Source organism: Oncorhynchus gorbuscha, linkage group LG02, assembly GCF_021184085.1.
Source record: "Oncorhynchus gorbuscha isolate QuinsamMale2020 ecotype Even-year linkage group LG02, OgorEven_v1.0, whole genome shotgun sequence".
NCBI classification, from domain to species: Eukaryota; Metazoa; Chordata; class Actinopteri; order Salmoniformes; family Salmonidae; genus Oncorhynchus; species Oncorhynchus gorbuscha.
This window is the reverse complement of record NC_060174.1, coordinates 77332106-77351505: the sequence shown is the minus strand read 5'-3', so window position 1 is coordinate 77351505 and position 19400 is coordinate 77332106. Positions and strand designations below refer to the sequence as shown.

At 41.5% G+C, this 19400-nt stretch overlaps 1 protein-coding gene across 4 annotated transcripts; it reads right to left on the bottom strand.

Annotated features, from left to right (window-relative positions):
* Window positions 1–2215: 2215 nt before the first annotated feature.
* Window positions 2216–18904, bottom strand: LOC124010312 (ubiquitin carboxyl-terminal hydrolase 25-like). Of its 4 annotated transcripts, XM_046322710.1 has the most exons (10): window positions 18443–18904; window positions 16366–16508; window positions 15983–16138; window positions 12569–12664; window positions 11996–12174; window positions 11255–11333; window positions 10859–10938; window positions 10083–10206; window positions 5610–5802; window positions 2216–3016 (listed from the first exon to the last, which is right to left on the bottom strand). In XM_046322710.1, exons 2-10 carry the CDS (start codon window positions 16483–16485, stop codon window positions 2844–2846), a joined length of 1200 nt encoding a protein of 399 aa, XP_046178666.1. In that variant the 5' UTR covers window positions 16486–16508; window positions 18443–18904; the 3' UTR covers window positions 2216–2843. The 4 variants fall into 4 exon arrangements, with proteins under 4 accessions (XP_046178666.1, XP_046178665.1, XP_046178667.1 ...); XM_046322709.1 differs by lacking the exon at window positions 18443–18904 and having other exon boundaries at window positions 16366–16545; XM_046322711.1 differs by lacking the exon at window positions 18443–18904 and having other exon boundaries at window positions 16076–16138; window positions 16366–16544.
* Window positions 18905–19400: the final 496 nt, after the last annotated feature.

Below are 19400 nucleotides of genomic sequence, written 5' to 3'. Positions count from 1 at the left end.
TTTGACGTGACTAAGTTAGCCATAGCTGGCTACCTAGCAAGCAATGGATAAGAATGTTGCCAGCCAGGAGGCAATGGAACATTATATCAATCATTATTAGAATTCAATGGCTTTAGTTTATTCTTACATCTAACTAGCAAGTCTATTTGTTTGGTTACCAAGGGAACTACTGTAGCTATCTAGTCAATTTATTTGCGAGCTACTTCAGTGAATGTTGAACACATTCTAGTGGCACGGCTCCTGGACACAGCCCTTAGTCGTGGCATATTGGCCATATGTCAATAAGTGTTTTGTCATACCCATGGTATATGGTCTGATATACCATGGCTTTCTGCCAATCAGCATTCAGGGTTCGAAGCACCCAGTTTATAATTCCTAGCGCGTCCTGGAACACACCTTCAATGTCTTCATTATTTTCCAAAGAACGCATAGTCCCTAGTTGATTATCCCGTACTTATTCATGCTGACCTTCACAGACTACCTGAGATATGAACCAGTTGGTGGGAGGGCATACAGGCTGTCACTAATTTAATAATGCACAACTTGCCTAAATGTGTAATGTAAAACACTTCAACCAATAACCTTTAAGTCTTTACTGAAGATTCATCTCTTCAGTGGGCCATATGATTGAGTGTAGTCTGGCCCAGGAGTGGGAAGGTGAACGGAAAGGCTCTGGAGCAACGAATCGCCCTTGCTGTCTCTGCCTCTAACCCTATTACAGGGGCTGAGTCACTGGCTTACTGGGGCTCTCTCATGCCGTCCCTGGAAGGGGTGTGTCACCTGAGTGGGTTGATTCACTGATGACCTGTCTGGGTTGCCCCCCTTGGATTGTGCCATGGCAGAGATCTTTGTGGGCTATACTCAGCCTTGTCTCAGGATGGTAGGTTGGTGGTTGAAGATATCCCTCTAGTGGTGTGGGGGCTGTGCTTTGGCAAAGTGGATTGGGTTATATCCTTGTCCGGGGGTGTCCTCGGATGGGGCCACAGTGTCTCCTGACCCCTCCTGTCTCAGCCTCCAGTATTTATGCTGCAGTAGTTTATGTGTCGGGGGGCTAGGGTCAGTTTGGTGTATCTGGAGTACTTCTCCTGTCCTATTCGGTGTCCTGTGTGAATCGAAGTGTGCAATCTCTAATTCTCTCCTCTCTTTCTTTCTCTCTCTCAGAGGACCTGAGCCCCAGGACTACCTGACATGATGACTCCTTGCTGTCCCCAGTCCACCTGGCCGTGCTGCTGCTCCAGTTTCAACTGTTTTGCCTTATTATTATTCGACCATGCTGGTCATTTATGAACATTCGAACATCTTGGCCGTGTTCTGTTATAATCTCCACCCAGCACAGCCAGAAGAGGACTGGCCACCCCACATGTGCCCTCTCTAATTCTCTCTTTCTTTCTCTCGGAGGACCATGCCCCAGGACTGCCTGACATGATGACTCCTTGCTGTCCCCAGTCCACCTGGCTGTGCTGCTGCTCCAGTTTCAACTGTTCTGCCTTATTATTATTCGACCATGCTGGCCACCCCACATAGCCTGGTTCCTCTCTAGGTTTTGACCTTTCTAGGGAGTTTTTCCTAGCCACCGTGCTGCTACACCTGCATTGCTTGCTGTTTGGAGTTTTAGGCTGGGTTTCTGTACAGCACTTTGAGATATCAGCTGATGTACAAAGGGCTATATAAATAAATTTGATTTGAATGGTAACACACCCTAGCAGGCAATTTCGCAAACTTTCTCAATGTCGAGAAGGAAAAAAAAAAAAAATCACCGGACAAGTTAATGGAAACATACCTGACAAGAAGCTACAATGTGGGGAATCGTAGGTGGCTCTTTTCAGCAAGTTTGAGCTTGTTCCTGATACCAGCTAGCTAACCAACAACTGTACCGATGTATTTTAAAAACAAGTGCTCGTTTTGCAAATGTATTTATGTTTTCAATAAATATTGACACAAAATATAGTTTACATGTCAACAATTTAAGCCAACCCTGTCCGTTTTGCCTCATTGTTCCCCACGCTTCGGTTTTGTTGCTAAATTAAAGACCCCCGTCTAAAGGCAGTTTCTGATGTCTGCAAGTCATGATCCGAGAAACCAAAACACAATGCCTGATAAAACATGAAGTGCATCCAAAAACAAATTCATAGAGATGCTATGGCACTTCAGGAATAATGGAGGACATTGTGGTGTTTAGTGTTAGTGCAGAAATAAAGACATGGGACATCAGACAAAGGAAATACATATTTGGCCTAAAAGGGCCATAAATAAAATTGTATTCTCTCGATTTATTAACAAGCCACAGAGTGTCCATGGATGTCTAACACAGCACTCAAAACTTCTCATTTTGATGCAGGCCCCAGACCCACTTGAGATATCGGAAGCCTCAGATAAATCACATGGTTCTCATTTTGTAGCTTTCTTTAGAAAAAACCCAATATGATAATACTGTACCAAAACTGATGGCAGAGCATCTGGGAGAAGGGGGAAAGGGATGTTTAAGATAGGGAGAGGGGGGGGGGCAAACCGCATGACAACAAAAAACAGCTACAAAAAACAACCTCAACCTCATTTAACAATGCTTGGAGCAGCATGCGCTGGCTTTCAATCACTACAAGATCGTCATTTTCACTACTTTTCCAGCTTCACTTTTTCCAACTGTCCGGTCATTCATACATTTTTCTGTTGCGTTTTGCTTAAAAAATATAATTGAAATTATGTTAAAACCTTTAGCAGCAAAAGAGAAACAGAGGAATAACAGCTAGCGACCCCTGGTTTATAAGGAAGGCATGGGTTAAAAGAGGTCCATGAGTGAGTGCCCAGGGGGCCGTATAGGGCCGTGAGGCTGCTGCCCCCTCAGCTCATCTCCCGTCTGCAGGCACCCGGCTCAGGGAGGAAATGACACGGCTGTAGCGCTCAACCAGCTCTAAGGTGGAGTAGGTGGGCAGCTTGGGAGGGTCATGGAAGCTTTTGATCTCTGTTGAGCAGTCGAGTAACTTGGGGAGGAAGTCCGTCAGCTTCTCCTGAAGGTTAGCTGCAGCAGGAGGGGGAGAACAATGACAGAGAAATGTCAGAGAAAAATAATGATTATTTCAATGTCCTTGCTTGCGTCACTCTCCAGAGTCATATCCAGTTACCAAACAGAAATCATAAGCTAAATATTTTCACTGTGATAGCACAAGCTCTTGGTAAACATGCTCCTCTAGGAAAACACAGGCTGAGTAAATAAGGTGAAAGAGGCCCTAGTTGGCTGTTGAAGATGCTGCTGGGTCAGTTTTATGAATTCAAATCTAACTTTTTCCTGGAGTAGAGGCTAGGACTCCACTGAACCAACAATTTGGGTAAAATTCTGCCAAGACAAAGTGGGTATATCCCTGGTTGTTATGGCTTGGCTGGTCTGGCTGCTAATATCAACTCATTTGACCATGTCCCTGACCACGCTTCATGTGCCTTCCAAATTAAACTAGAGCAGAATAACAACCAAACAGTCCGTAGATCTCCAGTACCACAAATCTATACCCACTGGCCTCTATGCTCTTGTACCCCTTTCACACTATTGTGCCAAACCAAACCATACTGTGTTGCCTCAGATATGTAATTTTCACATTGCAGCATGATTCAAGTAACTACAAAGGCTGCCTAACCAGGACAGCACAGTACAGCTTGGCTCAGTACTGTGTGCACTTCACAAAATAGTGCACTTCACAAAATAGATGGCATCATGAGGAATGAAAATTATGTGGATATGTTGAAGCAACATCTCAAGACATCAGTCAGGAAGTTAAAGCTTGGCAACAAATGGGTCTTCCAAATGGACAATGACCCTAAGCATACTTCCAAAGTTTCTATGGGAGGGCTTTGACCTCAATCCCATAGAAAATTTGTGGGCAGAACTAAAAACACATGTGCAAGCAAGGAGGCCTAAAAACCTGACTCAGTTACACCAGCTCTGTCAGGAGGAATGGGCCAAAATTCACCCAACTTATTGTGGGAAGCTTGTGGAAGGCTACCCGAAACGTTTGATCCAAGTTAAACAATTTAAAGGCAATGCTACCAAATACTAATTGAGTGAATGTAAACTTCTGACCCACTGGGAATGTGATGAAAGAAATAAAAGCTTAAATAAATCATTCTCTCTACTATTATTCTGACATTTCACATTCTTAAAATAAAGTGGTGATCCTAACTGACCTAACGCAGGGAATTTTTTACTAGGATTAAATTGAAAAACAGAGTTTAAATGTATTTGGCTAAGGTGTACGTAAACTTCTGACTTCAACTGTACATACATACATACATACATACATACATACATACATACATACATACATACATACATACATACATACATACATACATACATACATACATACATACATACATACATACATACATACATACATACATACATACATACATACATAACCTATGTGTTTGAATAAAATCAACTATATGTAGGCTACTGAGCTTGTCTGATGCTTTAAGACACACAAATTACTTGAGTGAGCCAGAGATCCAGAAAGCAAAAAAATCCTGTTCTTGACCCTCTTCCTCCCACTAATGCTGGCCTTCGCAGATTCTGCTGTTATGCTCCTAATACTGTAGGTACACCAGGGGTCGGCAACCTTTTCCATTTGGAGTGACAATTTATCTTAACATTTCTACCAATCTGCATGCCAGTTACGATTTTTATATGCACATTTTCGAGGAATTAGTTTCATTGAATTTATAATGAAGGCTTCGTATGGATGTATAACAGACTTTGTTTATTTGCCGTTTGAGGTGAAGAAAAAATTACTTTCAGAAGTTACCACAGTGGTGGTGAGTTAAGACAATCAGAAATATTTATAGGCCTACATTTGTATAGGCCTACTTCTATGTATAATCAAGTGCATATTCCTTACTCAACATTGACAGGAGAGCCGCAAACAAACGACAATGATTAAATTGACTTTAACATTTGAGAGTCTTCAAAGTAGCCACCCTTTGCCTTGATGGCAGGTTTGGGTCATTGTCCTGTTGAAAAACAAATGATTGCGCTTAGTGGGACTATCATTTGTTTTTCAACAGGACAATGACCCAACACACCTCCAGGCTGTGTAAGGGCTATTTGACCTAGGAGAGTGATGGAGTGCTGCATCAGATGACCTGGCCTCCACAATCACCCGACCTCAACCCAATTGAGATGTTTTAGGATGAATTGGACCACAGACTGAAGGAAAAGCAGCCAACAAGTGCTCAGCATATGTGGGAACTCCTTCAAGACTGTTGGGAAAGCATTCCAGGTGAAGCTGGTTGAGAGAATGCCAAAGGTGTGCAAAACTCATCAAGGCAACGGGTGGCTACTTTGAAGAATAATAAATATAAAATATATTTTGATTTGTTTAACACTTTTTGGGTTACTTTTTGATTTCATGTATTATTTCATAGTTTGTATTTACTATTATTCTACAATGTAGAAAATAGTAAAATAAAGAAAAACCCTTGAATGAGTAGGTGTGTCCAAACTTTTGACTGGTACTGCATATATTTTTGACTGCTCGACTAAAAATCTTGGTTGACTAAGTCTATCAACCAAACAATCGATTAAATTGGGAGGGGGTCAGCCCTAAAACAAACAAACTCACGCTCCATTTCTTGTCCCAGGTAGGAGCACCAGCGGTTCCTCATGTCCTCCACAGACAGCAGGTCCTCGTCTATGTCGTGGATCAGCAATAGGGGGATGCATGGCACCACCAGCTCATTCATGATGCTCAAGCCGTTGCTCACCTCCGGCTCCTCACCAGACTCAAACATCCCCGCCGCATTCTCGTTCAGTTTCTAATGGGCAAAGCACATACAGTGGCAAGAAAAAGTATGTGAACCATTTGGAATTGCCTGGATTTCTGCATAAACTGGTCATCAAATTTGATCTGATCTTCAACTAAGTCACAACAACAGACAGTGTTTTTAAACTAATAACACCCCAATTATTGTACTTTTCTTATCTATATTGAATACATAATTTAAACATTCACAGTGTAGGTTGGAAAAAGTATGTGAATCCCTAGGCTAATGACTTCTCCAAAAGCTAATTGGAGTCAGGAATCAGCTAACCTGGAGTCCAATCAATGAGACGAGATTGGAGATATTGGTTAGAGCTGTCCTATAAGAAAACACTTGCAAAATTACATTTGAGTTTGCTATTCACAAGAAGCATTGCCTGATGTGAACCATGCCTCGAACAAAAGATCTCAAAAGACATAAGATTTAGAATTGTTGACTTGCATAAAGCTAGAAAGGGTTACAAAGGTATCTCTAAAAGCCTTGATGTTCATCAGTCCACGGTAAGACAAATTGTCTATAAATGCAGAAGTTCAGCACTGTTGCTACTCTCCCTAGAAGTGGCCATCCTGCAATGATGACTGCAAGAGTACAACGCAGAATGCTCAATGAGGTTAAGAAGAATCCTAGTGTCAGCTAAAGACTTACAGAAATCTCCGGAACATGCTAACATCTCTGTTGACGAGTCTGTGATACGTAAAACACTAAACAAGAATGGTGTTAATGGGAGGACACCGCATAATAAGTCACTACTGTCCAAAAAAAACCATTGCTGCACATCTGAAGTTCACAAAAGAGCACCTGGATGTTCCACAGTGCTACCGGCACAATATTCTGTGGGCAGATTAAACTAAAGTTGAGTTGTTTGGAAGGAACACAAAACACTATGGCTTGAGATGAAAAGGCACAGCACAGCACACCAACATCAAAACCTCATCCCAACTGTAAAGTATGGTGGAGGGAGCATTATGGTTTGGGGAAGCTTTGCTGCCTCAGCGCCTGGACAACTTGCTATCATCAACGAAAAAAATAATTCCCAAGTTTATAAAGACATTTTGCAGGAGAATGTAAGGCTATCTGTCCGCCAATTGAAGCTCAACAGAAGTTGGGTGATGCAACAGGACAGCGACCCAAAACACAGAAGTAAATCAACAACAATGGCTTCAACAGAAGAAAATATGCCTTCTGGAATGGCCCAGTCAAGAGTCCTGGTCTCAACCCGATTAAGATGCTGTGGCATGACCTCAAGAGAGAGGTTCACACCAGACATCCCAAGAAGATTGCTGAACTGAAACAGTTTTGTAAAGAGGAATGGTCCAAAATTCCTGACCGTTGTGCAGGTCTGATCCGCAACTACAGAAAACATTTGGTTGAGGTTATTGCTGTCAAAAGAAGGGTCAACCAGTTATTAAATCCAAGGGTTTACATACTTTTTCCATCCTGCAATGTGAATGTTTACACGGTGTGTTCAATAAAGACAAAAAAACATCATTGTTTGTGTGTTTAGTTTAAGCAGGCTGTGTTTGTCTATTGTTGTGACTTAGATTTGATGACTAATTTATGCAGAAGTCCAGGTAATTCCAAAGGGTTCACATACTTTTTCTTGCCACTGTACATATAGATTGACGACTTAGGGATTAGCTTGAAGTGGTATGCTAACAAATTTACCAGTATTTGCTACTCTGTCAAAACAGGCTTAGAGGACAGGCAGGTATTACTTTTTCATATATTGCTAATGTATATACATTCAATACCACCTCTGTATGAAAGGCTGCAGCCCAGGTAAGTCACAGACCATTTTCATTACCACTATCTGGTAGTCATCTATCCACACTGTCAATATCAGAGGATGTTCTCAAGGCCTGTGGTACTGACGTGGGCAGTGACGTACTAGATGATGTAGACACTTCGCTCTGTTCTCCTTAGCCAAGTCCTGCCCTGCTGCAGACACAAACTCCCTGACCTTAGCTGTGGAAAAGACCTTACACAGAGGCAGGCGGTCACTCCGGAATTAGAGGGACTAGGTGGGGACTCACAAAAGATCCCAGGACATTAACTGTGTCAATGTTAGCAGTGTTTTCAATTAAAACAGGGCAGAAGGTAAACAGCAGGGCTTGAGAGAGCGGGCCCGAGCAGGGAGCCAGGGGTTCGTTCTGGCCAGAGATCTGAGATGGCGGCTATAACTCTAACTGTAACAGAGCCCTGACGGAGAGAGCAGAGGTTCGCTCAGGACACAGCCGTGTCTCACGGTAATGTGTTTACACTCGCTGGGCCTCCTGCTTCCTATTCCCACTTGGATGATTACATTAAGAGCACAATGCTGGTGTAAGGTTACTGAGTGCAGAAGCAGCAACAGGGCCGACGAGAAGGAACAGGGTTCATGTATTTTCTCACATCTACACACAATACCCCATAATGACAAAGTGAAAAGATGTTTAGACATTTTTTCAAATTTATTGAAAATGAAATATCTAATTTACTTAAGTATTCACACAAGTTAGAATCACCTTTGACAGCAATTATAGCTGTGAGTCTTTCTGGGTAAGTATAAGAGCTTTGCACACCTGGAACATACAATATTTGTACATTATCCTTTTAAAAACTTGTTAAAACTCTGATCATCGCTAGACAGACATTTTGAAATCTTGCAGAAACTGTAACAAAGCCACTAAGGAACATTCAATGTTGTTTTGGGAAGCATCATCAGTGTATATTTGGCCTTGTGTTTTAGGTTATTATTCTGAAAGGTGAATTTGTCTCCCAGTGGTCTGTTGGAAAGCAGACAGAATCAGGTTTTCCTATAGGATTTTGCCTGTTCTTAGCTCTACTCTGTTTCTTTATACCCTAAAAAGACCTCCCTAGTCCTTGCCAATGACAAGCATACCCATAACATGATGTAATCACCACCATGCTTGAAAATATTAAGAGTGGTACTCATGATATGTTGTGTGGGATTTTCCCCAAACATAACACTTTGTATTCAGGACATTAAGTTAATTTCTTTGCCGTGTTTTTTGCAGTTTTACTTTCGTGCATTATTGCAAACAGGATGCATGTTTTGGAATATTTTAATCCTGTACAGGCTTCCTTCTTTTCACTCTGTAGAACTAGTAACTTTACTGCACAACACTAGCCTGGATCCATCATCAATTTTCTCTTATCACTGCCATGTAACTATTTTAAATTCACCAATGGACTCAGGGTGAAATCCCTGAACAATTTCCTTCCTTTCCGGCAACTGAGTTAGGAAGGACGCCTGTATCTTTGTAGTGACTGGATGTATTGATACACCAGCCAAAGTGTAAATTTATTAACTTTACTATGCCCAAAGGGATATTCAATGTCTGCTTTTTTCTACCAATACTGTAGGTGCCCTTTGTGAGGAATTAGAAAACCTCCCTGGTCTTTGTGGTTGAATCTATGTTTGAAATTCTCTGCTCGACCTTAAAGATAATTGTATGTGTGGGGTACAGAGAGTAAGTAGTCATTCAAAAATCATGTTAAACACTATTATTGCACACAGAGTCTATGCAAATTATGTGACTTGTTAAGCACATTTTTTACTCCTGAACGCATTCAGGCTTGCCATAACAAAGGGGTTGAAAACGTATTGACTCAAGACATTTTAGCTTTTCATTTTTCATTCATTTCTAAACATTTCTAAAAAACATAATTCCATGTTGAATTTAATGTAAATTCAGGCTGTAAGATAACATTTTGGAAAAGTCATGGGGCGTGAATACTTTCTGAAGGCACTGTAGCATCTGCTGAGAAAAGTTCTGCGGGAATCTTTATGGGAAATAAAAAAGCCAATGTAATATCTCCGCTAGAACAGGAACAAGCCTGCATCAATTCTAGAGATTATGGAGTGGAGGGATAGTCTTGTTCGACATTAGTCACTGTGACCAGCGGGACGGCACAAATGAGTTAGGTGCTCAGAGACAGAGAGACTTGCTGATGATGAGACAGAGGATAGTGGTGTTCATTTTTCAAAGGGAATGACTTGAACTACTTCCACTGTGACCTATTGATTTGATTGGAAACGTGATGATCTTTAAACTACAATGGACTAACTTTGACCACTTTCCTCACATTTAGGGTGAAACTTTGAGTCTTTAAAAATTGTATGTAGCAAATGCTAAATCTGCTGAAGCATAAAAAAACCATACCGCATCTTACGTGAACTAACTAAATAAGATCAACTGACAGACTTCCAATAGAACAGTGATTCAGTTGTTGTATGATTGTGCATGATGTCAGGGTGATGGTTGTCTCACCAGCAGGCACTCTCTGCGGTAGAGCCCTATGAGCTCATCGTCGTGACCTCGGTACAACCCTTTGACCAACAGCTCTCTGTTGTACTGGTATGAGTAGATCAGGTACATCAATGCCTCCACAAAGCTACAGAGAAACAGACACAATCAGATACATTATAGTAGAATCAGGGTGGAACACATTTAACCACAAGGGCTGCTTTTACACAGGCGGCCCAATTCTGTTTCCCACTAATTGGTCGTTTGACCAATCACATCAGATCTTTTCAGAGCTGATCTGATTGGTCAAAAAAGTTTTTAAAAGGTCAGAATTGGGCTGGCTACCTGTGTAAATGCTGCAATAGGAGGCAGGGGACATATAAAATCAGTTTTAGCTGTGTCTACAAGGGATAGTAGAGCTGGAACAGTCAGGCCTTTTTCATTAAGAAGATTTAAAACAGATGTATTGGAGGGAGAATTAACAGAAAAAATAACCAAGTACATGAACAACCATCTTGATCTATGCCAGACTGACTGAGCTCCAAATGTAAGGATGGGGGGTGTTAAGGGACCTGCTGCCCTCTACAGGTGACTTTAGGAAGTTCCCATGCTTCAGGTGCTTCTAATAATGCAATTATCTAGAGAGCATTTTAATCTACATTTGAAATGTTTTCTATACTGAAATGGTTGGGCAAATGTGAGTTCCCATTTGTTTGCAGTAAGATATGGAGGCCGGAAATGAAAGCTCTGGGTCGTGAAGAGAAGAACGTGACAACAGTCCAGTCAATTGGCAGTCTCACCTTTTCTTCTGGAACAGCTCCAAGCCAATCATCAGGAAGATTGTTGTCTCGCGGAAATTCCTGTAGTCCTGATGCCACATCTGTGAACATTGTAGGGAACAGAATTCATGAGAAAGAGCTTGAAAGGATTTTAAGGACGGATCTAAAACATTTGGATCTAACTGTTAGTACATAAAAGCTTAACAATTGTTTTTTTTTTCATTGGATTATCCATAGCAGAGTTTATTGGGGTCAGTTACAATTTAAAGATTGTAATGATTTAAACCATATACTTAAATGTAAATTACTTTGATACTAGTTTATTCTGTTTCATTTCAACTGTCAAAACATCCTAATAAGATGTTCCAAACAAAACATTGTAAATCTGTCAAAACCAGAGTGTTTCAGAATGCTGACCTCATACTCCTCCATGTTGATCTCCTCTGGCTTAATGAGGTCTAGTTTGGCACGCGCCACTTTCATAATGCTCTTACACCTGAGAGGGGAGGGGGGGAAGGGAAAGCAAAAGGAAAGAGAAGAGAAAGGGAGAGTGCTGTTGGTATGGTGAATCATACTGGTGAGGAACTAGCTACTCCAAGAGATGAAACAGTACACAGTGGTCCTGGGGCCACGACACACAGGCCCGATGAATGACTGCTTACTGCAGAGAAACACTACTACTAAACCACACACTCCTCTCCAGAGCTTGGATTGAGGCCACATGCAAGAAGGAAATCTTAATATAAACCAGGTAGTTTAACTCCTGAATGCTGGTATATCAGACTTTATATAACAGGTATGACAAAACATTTATTTTTACTGTTAGGATTACATTGGTAACCAGTTTATAATAGCAATGAGGCACCTCAGGTTTGTGGTATATGGCCAATATACCATGGCAGAAGTGATTTATCGTACATAAGAACAGCCCTCTGGCTTTATTGCTTAATTATACCTGCTCAGAATAGAGGAAAATCTATTCACTGATGAAAGTGGGTGACAGCTACCCTCTGCTGGTGAATTTGTGAAGTTCAGAGGTAATAAACTGGTGTTTTCTTTTTTGTTTTACCAAAAGAAAGATAGGACAGACTCATAATTCAAATATTAAGCAAATAGGAGTTACAGGAAACAAATGTTGGTGGTTTAACCGATAAATACCGTTCGTTAAAGCCCAGGTTTCGGTCGGCAAACTGCATGAGGAGGGTTCTCTCCAGGATCTTCTTGGGGGCCTGGTTCTGGATGAAGTAGACGATGACGTGCTGCAGTCGGTAGTCACTCCCCGGGGCTGTGTCCTCCTGGGCAAACCTCAGCAGACGGGTGTACTCCACCTTAATGGCCTGACACACATAGATCAAGCATGGGGTGAATGGACTTTGATAGGCCAAACTAGCATTAGAACTTCAGAGTAGGCCTAGATTAGAACATTGATGAAGACAAAAACATAGTCTCCACGTAAGAGTTGTCAAGATCATCATCATCCTCCTCATCCTTGTAAACAAAACTCAAAGAGTTGATTCAAGTTCTCTTTGTTCAAATGAATCTCATTGTCCATGTGACACCAAGTACAATTTCTGTAGGATGCTTTTGATGAGAACAACTGACTCAAAAAAGACAGAACTAGTGAAATGCTCGGTAAACGGGATGGGAGGATGGTTGTTGAGAGGCAGTAGAAGTACAGCATCACAGAAGGAGTGAATAAAGGTGTGAAAGAGAAATGAGATCGGAATGTACCTTGAAGAAGGCCGCTTCAGGCCCAAGCTTTTCAAACACAGTCCTTGCTTTGCCAATGGACATTATAATACCCTGCATGTTTGGAGTCATCATGGCCTGCAGTACCCAAGGAGTGGAAGCATGTTACAATAGTAGAAAGTGGATCCCCTTAAAATTTAACGAGCCCAGCAAACCCCCAAAATAATACCCTTTTCTGGTACAGCACTATGTGAGAACTACCATACATCAATCAGCAGACAATGCATACAGTCAAAAGTTTGGACACACCTACTCATTATTTTATTATTTTTTTTTTTACTGTTTTATAAATTGTAGAATAACAGTGAAGACACCAAAACAGTGAAATAACACATATGGAATCATGTAGTAACCAAAACAGTGTTATTTTATATTTGAGATTCCTCAAAGTAGCCACCCTCTGCCTTGATGACAGCTTTGCACACTCTGCTCTCAACCAGCTTCATGAGGTAGTCACCTAAAATGCATTTCAATTGACAATGTGCCTTGTTAAAAGTTAATTTGTGGAATTTCTATCCTTCTTAATTCGTTTGAGCCAATTAGTTGTGTTGTGACAAGGTAGGACTGATATACAGAAGATAGCACTATTTGGCAAAAGACCAAGAACAGCTCAAATTTCAAATACAATTACAACAGGTGTAGAGCTTACAGGGGGGTGGGTATGCAAATAGTCTGGGGAACCATTTGATTATATGTTCAGTAGTCTTATGGCTTGGTGGTAGAAGCTGTTCAGAAGCCTCTTGGACCTAGACTTGGCGCCCTGGTACCACACGGTAGAAGAGACAACAGTATAGGACTTAGGTGGCTGGGGTCTGACAATTTTTAGGGCCTTCCTCTGACACAACCTGATATAGAAGTCCTGGATGGCAGGAAGCTTGGCCCCGGTGATGTACTGGGCCGTACGCACTACCCTCTGTAGTGCCTTGTGGTCGGAGGCCGAGCAGTTGCCATACCAGACAGCGATGCAATCAGTCAGTCAGTGCTCTTGATGGTGCAGCTGTAAAATCTTTTGAGGATCTGAGGACCCATGCCAAATCTTTTCAGTCTCCCGAGGGGGAATAGGTTTTGCCGTGCCCTCTTCATGACTGTCTTGGTGTGCTTGGATCATGTTATTGTGTTGATGATGTAGACACCAAGGAACTTGAATCTCTCAACCTGCTACACTGCAGCCCCATCGATGAGAATGGGGGCGTGCTCGGTCCACCTTTTCCTGTAGTGCACAATCTTCTACGTTGTCTTGATCACGTTGAAGGAGAAGTTGTTGTCCTTGCGCCGCACGGTCAGGTCTCTGACCTCCTCCTTATAGGCTGTCTCATAATTGTCGGTAACCCACCTTACCACTTTGACAAAGAAGCAAAGTGAAACAGTCCATCATTACTTTAAAACATGAAGGTCAGTCAATACGGAAAATTTCAAGAACTTTGGAAGTTTCAAGTGCAGTCACAAAAACCATTAAGCGTTATGAAACTGGATCTCATAAGGACCGCCACAGGAATGGAAGAACCAGAGTTCAATAGAGTTAACTGCACCTCAGATTGCAGCCCAAATAAACACTTCAGAGTTCAAGTAACAGACACATCGCAACATCAACTCTTCAGAGAAGACTGCTTGAATGAGGCCTTCATGGTCAAATTGCTGCAAAGAAATCACTACTAAAGGACACCAATAAGAAGAAAATTCTTGCTTGGGACAAGAAATATGAGCAATGGAGCGGTGGAAATCTGTCCTTTGGTCTGATGAGTCCAAATTGGAGATCTTTGGTTCCAACCGCCGTGTCTTTATGAGACAGAGTAGGTGAATAGATGATCTCCGCATGTGTGGTTCCCACCGTGAAGCATGGAGGAGGTGGTGTGATGGTTTGGGGGTGCATTGCTGGTGACACGGTCTGTGATTTATTTATAATTCAAGGCACACTTAACCCGCATGGCTACCACAGAATTCTGCAGCGATAAGCCATCCGATCTGGATTGCACTTAGTGATACATTTGATTTTCAACAGGACAAATGACCCAACACACCTCCAGACTGTATAAGGGCTATTTGACCAAGGAGAGTGATGGAGTTCTGCATCAGATTACCTGGCCTCCACAATCACCCGACCTCAACCCAATTGAGATGGTTTGGGATGAGTTGGTCTGCAGAGTGAAGGAAAAACAGCAAACAAGTACTCAGCATACGTGGGAACTCCTTCAAGACAGTTGGGAAAAGCATTCCAGGTGAAGCTGGTTGAGAGAATGCCAAGATTGTGCAAAGCTGTCATCAAGGCAAAGGGTGGCTACTTAAACAAATCAAAATATATATTCTAACACTTTTTGTTTACTACATGAATCCACGTCTGTTATTTCATAGTTTTGATGTCTCCACTATTATTCTACAATGTAGACAATAGTAAAAAAATTAAGAAAAACCCTTGAATGAGTAGGTGTGTCCAAACTTTTGACTGGTACTGTATGTTAGAGTCACTCTACTAATGTGAGGTACACACACAGCTCGTCATGTGAAGGACACAATGGATGATTTAAAATAAGTTGCCATGTGAACGACAGTCTCTGTGAAAGGTTGAGGCTGTGAAGGTTGAGGTCTTTATGGTAAAGAGTCTCTAACGACAGCCCTATACAGTCCTAGTGTGGTATAGCAAGCCGACAGTCTTTGGTCTATTTAAGGGCATAGAAATTAAACATTGATTCTACTACAGCACTTTGACAACATTTTTCGCCAGACTCTCTTGAAAATGACAAACCAAGCAAAACCAACTAATTTATTGATAGGAGCAGTGAGACGATGCAGTTACATTAAGCTTGTATTTTTCCATCCCAAAGGTTTTTATATGATACCTATTTGTATGAATCAAAAAGGATGTTAGAAACAGTAAGATATAACTGTGCAAATTACATTTAATATTTGCTCCTGAGATGCTGTTTATTTCTCAGCAGCAAAAATAAACACACTAGGCAATTGAGTCACTGTTTAGGTGAAGTTTCTGTCCAAATATCTCTGTGTAGAGTAGAGTGCTTCTGTTGCAAGATGCAAGTAGTCTTGACAGGGATAGGCTTTTCACACTATCTTTTTATAGCTAGCCCAAGGCTTGTTTAATCGTCTAGGGTAGTACACTAGCTGTAGTCTACTATAGCACCCTATCTTGGTCTGCCAAGAGGTTTGGTTGAAAATAGCAACAGTGACTTGCCCTGAGCTGACCATGACTCTGGTTTGAAAACTGCTCTGAATTCAGATTTACTCAGGTGTGAAAAGCCTGTAGGAGAGCCAAGAGGAGATCACCACCAACAGGCAAGAGACTTTTTAGCACACCAAATAAGTCCACTGGGTGAGAGGAGTGTCGAGCGCTACCTCATCACTTGTTACACCCCCCCCCCCTCCCCCGACGACAAAGCTTCCCACCTGGGGGATGGCCACCTCTACAATACGGTGGGCAGGGGGCTTATCCTTCACAGGGGGGTTAGAAGGAGGCATGAGAGGGGTTTCAGGGTTCACCTTGATCTCAGGCTGGGGGGGAAGGCGTGGGGAGACACTCTCCCCACAGGACTGTGGAGAGAGCTAGAAAGAAAAGGGAGAAGAGAGGAGAATAGAAGGGGAAAGAAAGAAGCATGGAGGGCGAAGTTAAACAGAAAGAGAAAAAAGGATGAAAATAACTTTACTGGGGTTGAGTGGTAGGCCTACGTGGTTCTTTGAAGTGAGCGTAGAAGGAGCAGTTGTATAGCGTGTGTGTGTGTAAGAGGTGGAGTATGTATGTGTGTGTTATGTGCTGTGCTATATGGTCTTACTGCAGTAAGCAGTCCCTCTGGGCTCCTCTCCTCCTGCTGATCGGCTGCAGCTTTGGAGATGGCCCTCTCGGTGTCCTCCTGCAAGTGCCTGGAGTAGTCTGTGGGGGACGGCTGCTCCATGTAATCTGGGTCCTGCTGTGGAGCTGGAGGAACCACACACAAACCAACAACCAACATGAGATACACTACTACAGGCAAGCAAAATCTAGTCTGTCTAATATAAATTTTATACTGTTGTGCCGATCTGCACCACGCCCAAAAAATGGTGGTCTGGCAATGTTATTTTTACACTTCCATAAACTATGGTGGATGTGTAACCAGGCCAGCACTAGTGATGTGCAGTTCGCAAATTATTGGTTCTTATTGAACAACTCTTTTTACTGACTGGTCAGTCATGATTTGTATTTTTCATTTGATCTGCTGGCCCCCATGAATACAGTAGGATTAATACGTGCTCCTGAGGCTGAGCAGCTCCGGAGGCATGCTCCGACCAACTATCTATCATATGTGCGTGCATGAAAATATATCATGCTGCAGGCAGTATAGAGAAGAAAAAGACGTTTAGTATGGGCGTAGCACAACCTCCCGCATGCCCTTGTCAGGAGCAAAGCATCCCAGTTTCCAAAACTCCCCCAAAAAATGTTTACAATAAAAAGGCAAAAAATGTATATTAATTTAACAATTATCATATGTAGTTTCTTGCAATAGCCCTCTGTTACTTTAAATATACTTCTCTCAAAACTTTGATTCCTAAAAGATGTGTTCTGTCAAATTTGTCTAAAATCGTAAATTAAACCAGGAATCATAAAGCAACCGAGGGAAAACTAAATTGCTACCGTGTGTAACAACTGAATGAAGAATTTGTATTTTATTTTAATTGGTCAACTCTGTAAAATAACAACTCCGTAAGATTAAAACTCTGTCAGAGTACTGAAAGATCTGATAAATATTTGTTTTTATTGGGTATATTTGTTTTTATTGAGACAAAAATATGTCTGTTTTGAGTGTCGTCAACTCCATCACTGATTGCTAACCCCCTTCAGATAAATGTTTTTGTGAATATTCTGAAAAACATATTGTAACCACTGTTCTGCAACATATACTTAAACAATTGAAGTATTTGCTGTGCTAGACCTAAGGGATAATGTTTGCATTATAAATGTTTTATATTCTAACAAAATTAGCACCGGGCTATTAATAATTAGTAGTGAAATAAAATTGAGATTTGTATTATATTTGAATAATCTAAACAATCAATAATTATAAAAATGAATGTATTTTATGATGTCTACGAAGTTTACATAAATCCAGTCATTTACATTTTCTGAAAAAATGATTAGGTTGTTCCTTTATAATGGTGTGATAGGTGATACTTTGGTCTATTAAAATAGATATTTCAAATTTGGTTAAAAACACCCACACCAGTAAATATGTATTTATTTTTAAATTAGAGCTGAAAGAGAGTAGCCAGAGCTTACCATTTACATTACATTACATTTACATTTAAGTCATTTAGCAGACGCTCTTATCCAGAGCGACTTACAAATTGGTGCATTCACCTTACCCATGCAAGGCACAATCATTTACAGTGCCTTCAGAAAGTATTAATAGCCCTTGACATTTCCACAATGTGTTACAGCCTCAATTCAAAATGGATTCAAAAAATGTATTATTATACAATGTAGAAAATAGTAAAATAAAGAAAAAACCCTGGAATGAGTAGGTGTCCAAACTTTTGACTGATACTGTATAACTAAGCAATGTAGATCATTGATATATCGGTAACTAGCTTACTGTAATGATAAACAGAGAGAACAAAGAATATAGCCATTTAATCCTTGTTGTACAATATGGCACGTAAATAGCCTACTAATAATGAGTTAATTTTCTTTCTTTCCTTTAGTTGAGCTGACACCCTGTGTTGTAGAGAAACAGCAGTGCCTGGATCTTGCACCAGCAGCAAAAACACCAGACAAACCAAGCAAACGCCCCAGAACTGACACGAACCAAGCTCATATTGATGTTTTGGAGCTGGAGAGTGAGAGAAATCTACTGCAGATTGAGGTCCTGAATTTACCAAAAGAGCTACTGCAAATAATAATGTGTGTAGTCTGTTGTCCCTAGTACACCCGGGAATCTAGCACGCCAGTAAAATCCAGCTGGTGTTTCCTCTGTAGGGTTGAACCTCATGTACTGATTCGTCAAACCGGCAATAGCACTGGACACTGACTACAATCCTGCCGACGGTTGACTTGTGGAGTCCCCATCCAAAAAAAGATCACCATCTGGAAACATCTCGTTGCATAGAACTGTAGGGCCACCAGAAGCTGAAGTAGTGGGGGTACAGCCTCGTTCCTATCACTCCCATGCTTAACGGTTGGTCCACTCTTTCTTTCCAGTTGCATTACAGAGTTGTTGAAGAAGCGGTATCTCCTTCAAAACTCATCGTTATCATAAAACTCACAGGATTCAACCGGTCTCAAATTATTCTCTGAGGAATTCTGTTGTTCTGGTCTCTCCACAGTAGATATACTGCCATTTTATAAGTTAAACCATCTCAAGAGGCAGTTCAGATTTTTTAAAGGAGGGAGGAGCACTGGGGCTAGAAGGGGTGGGAGATGAGGAAATGTTGGACGGGCAAGGAGGTATGGCTGAGTCAAATAGGAATCCTGACTTAATGAAGTGGTGATTAAAGAGCTCAGCCATGTGCTCCTTGTCAGTAACAACCACATCATCAACATTAGGGGACATGGGCAGCTGTGGTGAGGAGGGTTTATTCTCTAGGTCTTTAACCTTTTTCCAGAACTTCTTAGGGTTAGACTCACAGAGAGAGAACTGCTCCTTAAAGAAACTAACTTTGTTTGGCCTTCCGGATTGCCTGAGTGCACTTATTTATCTGAACGAGGCAGCCCTCCAGTATGCGTGTACCGAGCCTTTCGCCAAATGCAATTCTTGAGGTGGAGTAACTCTGCCAGATCACGGTCGAACCAGGGGCTGAACCCGTTTCTAATTCTCATTTTCTTTATTGGGGACGT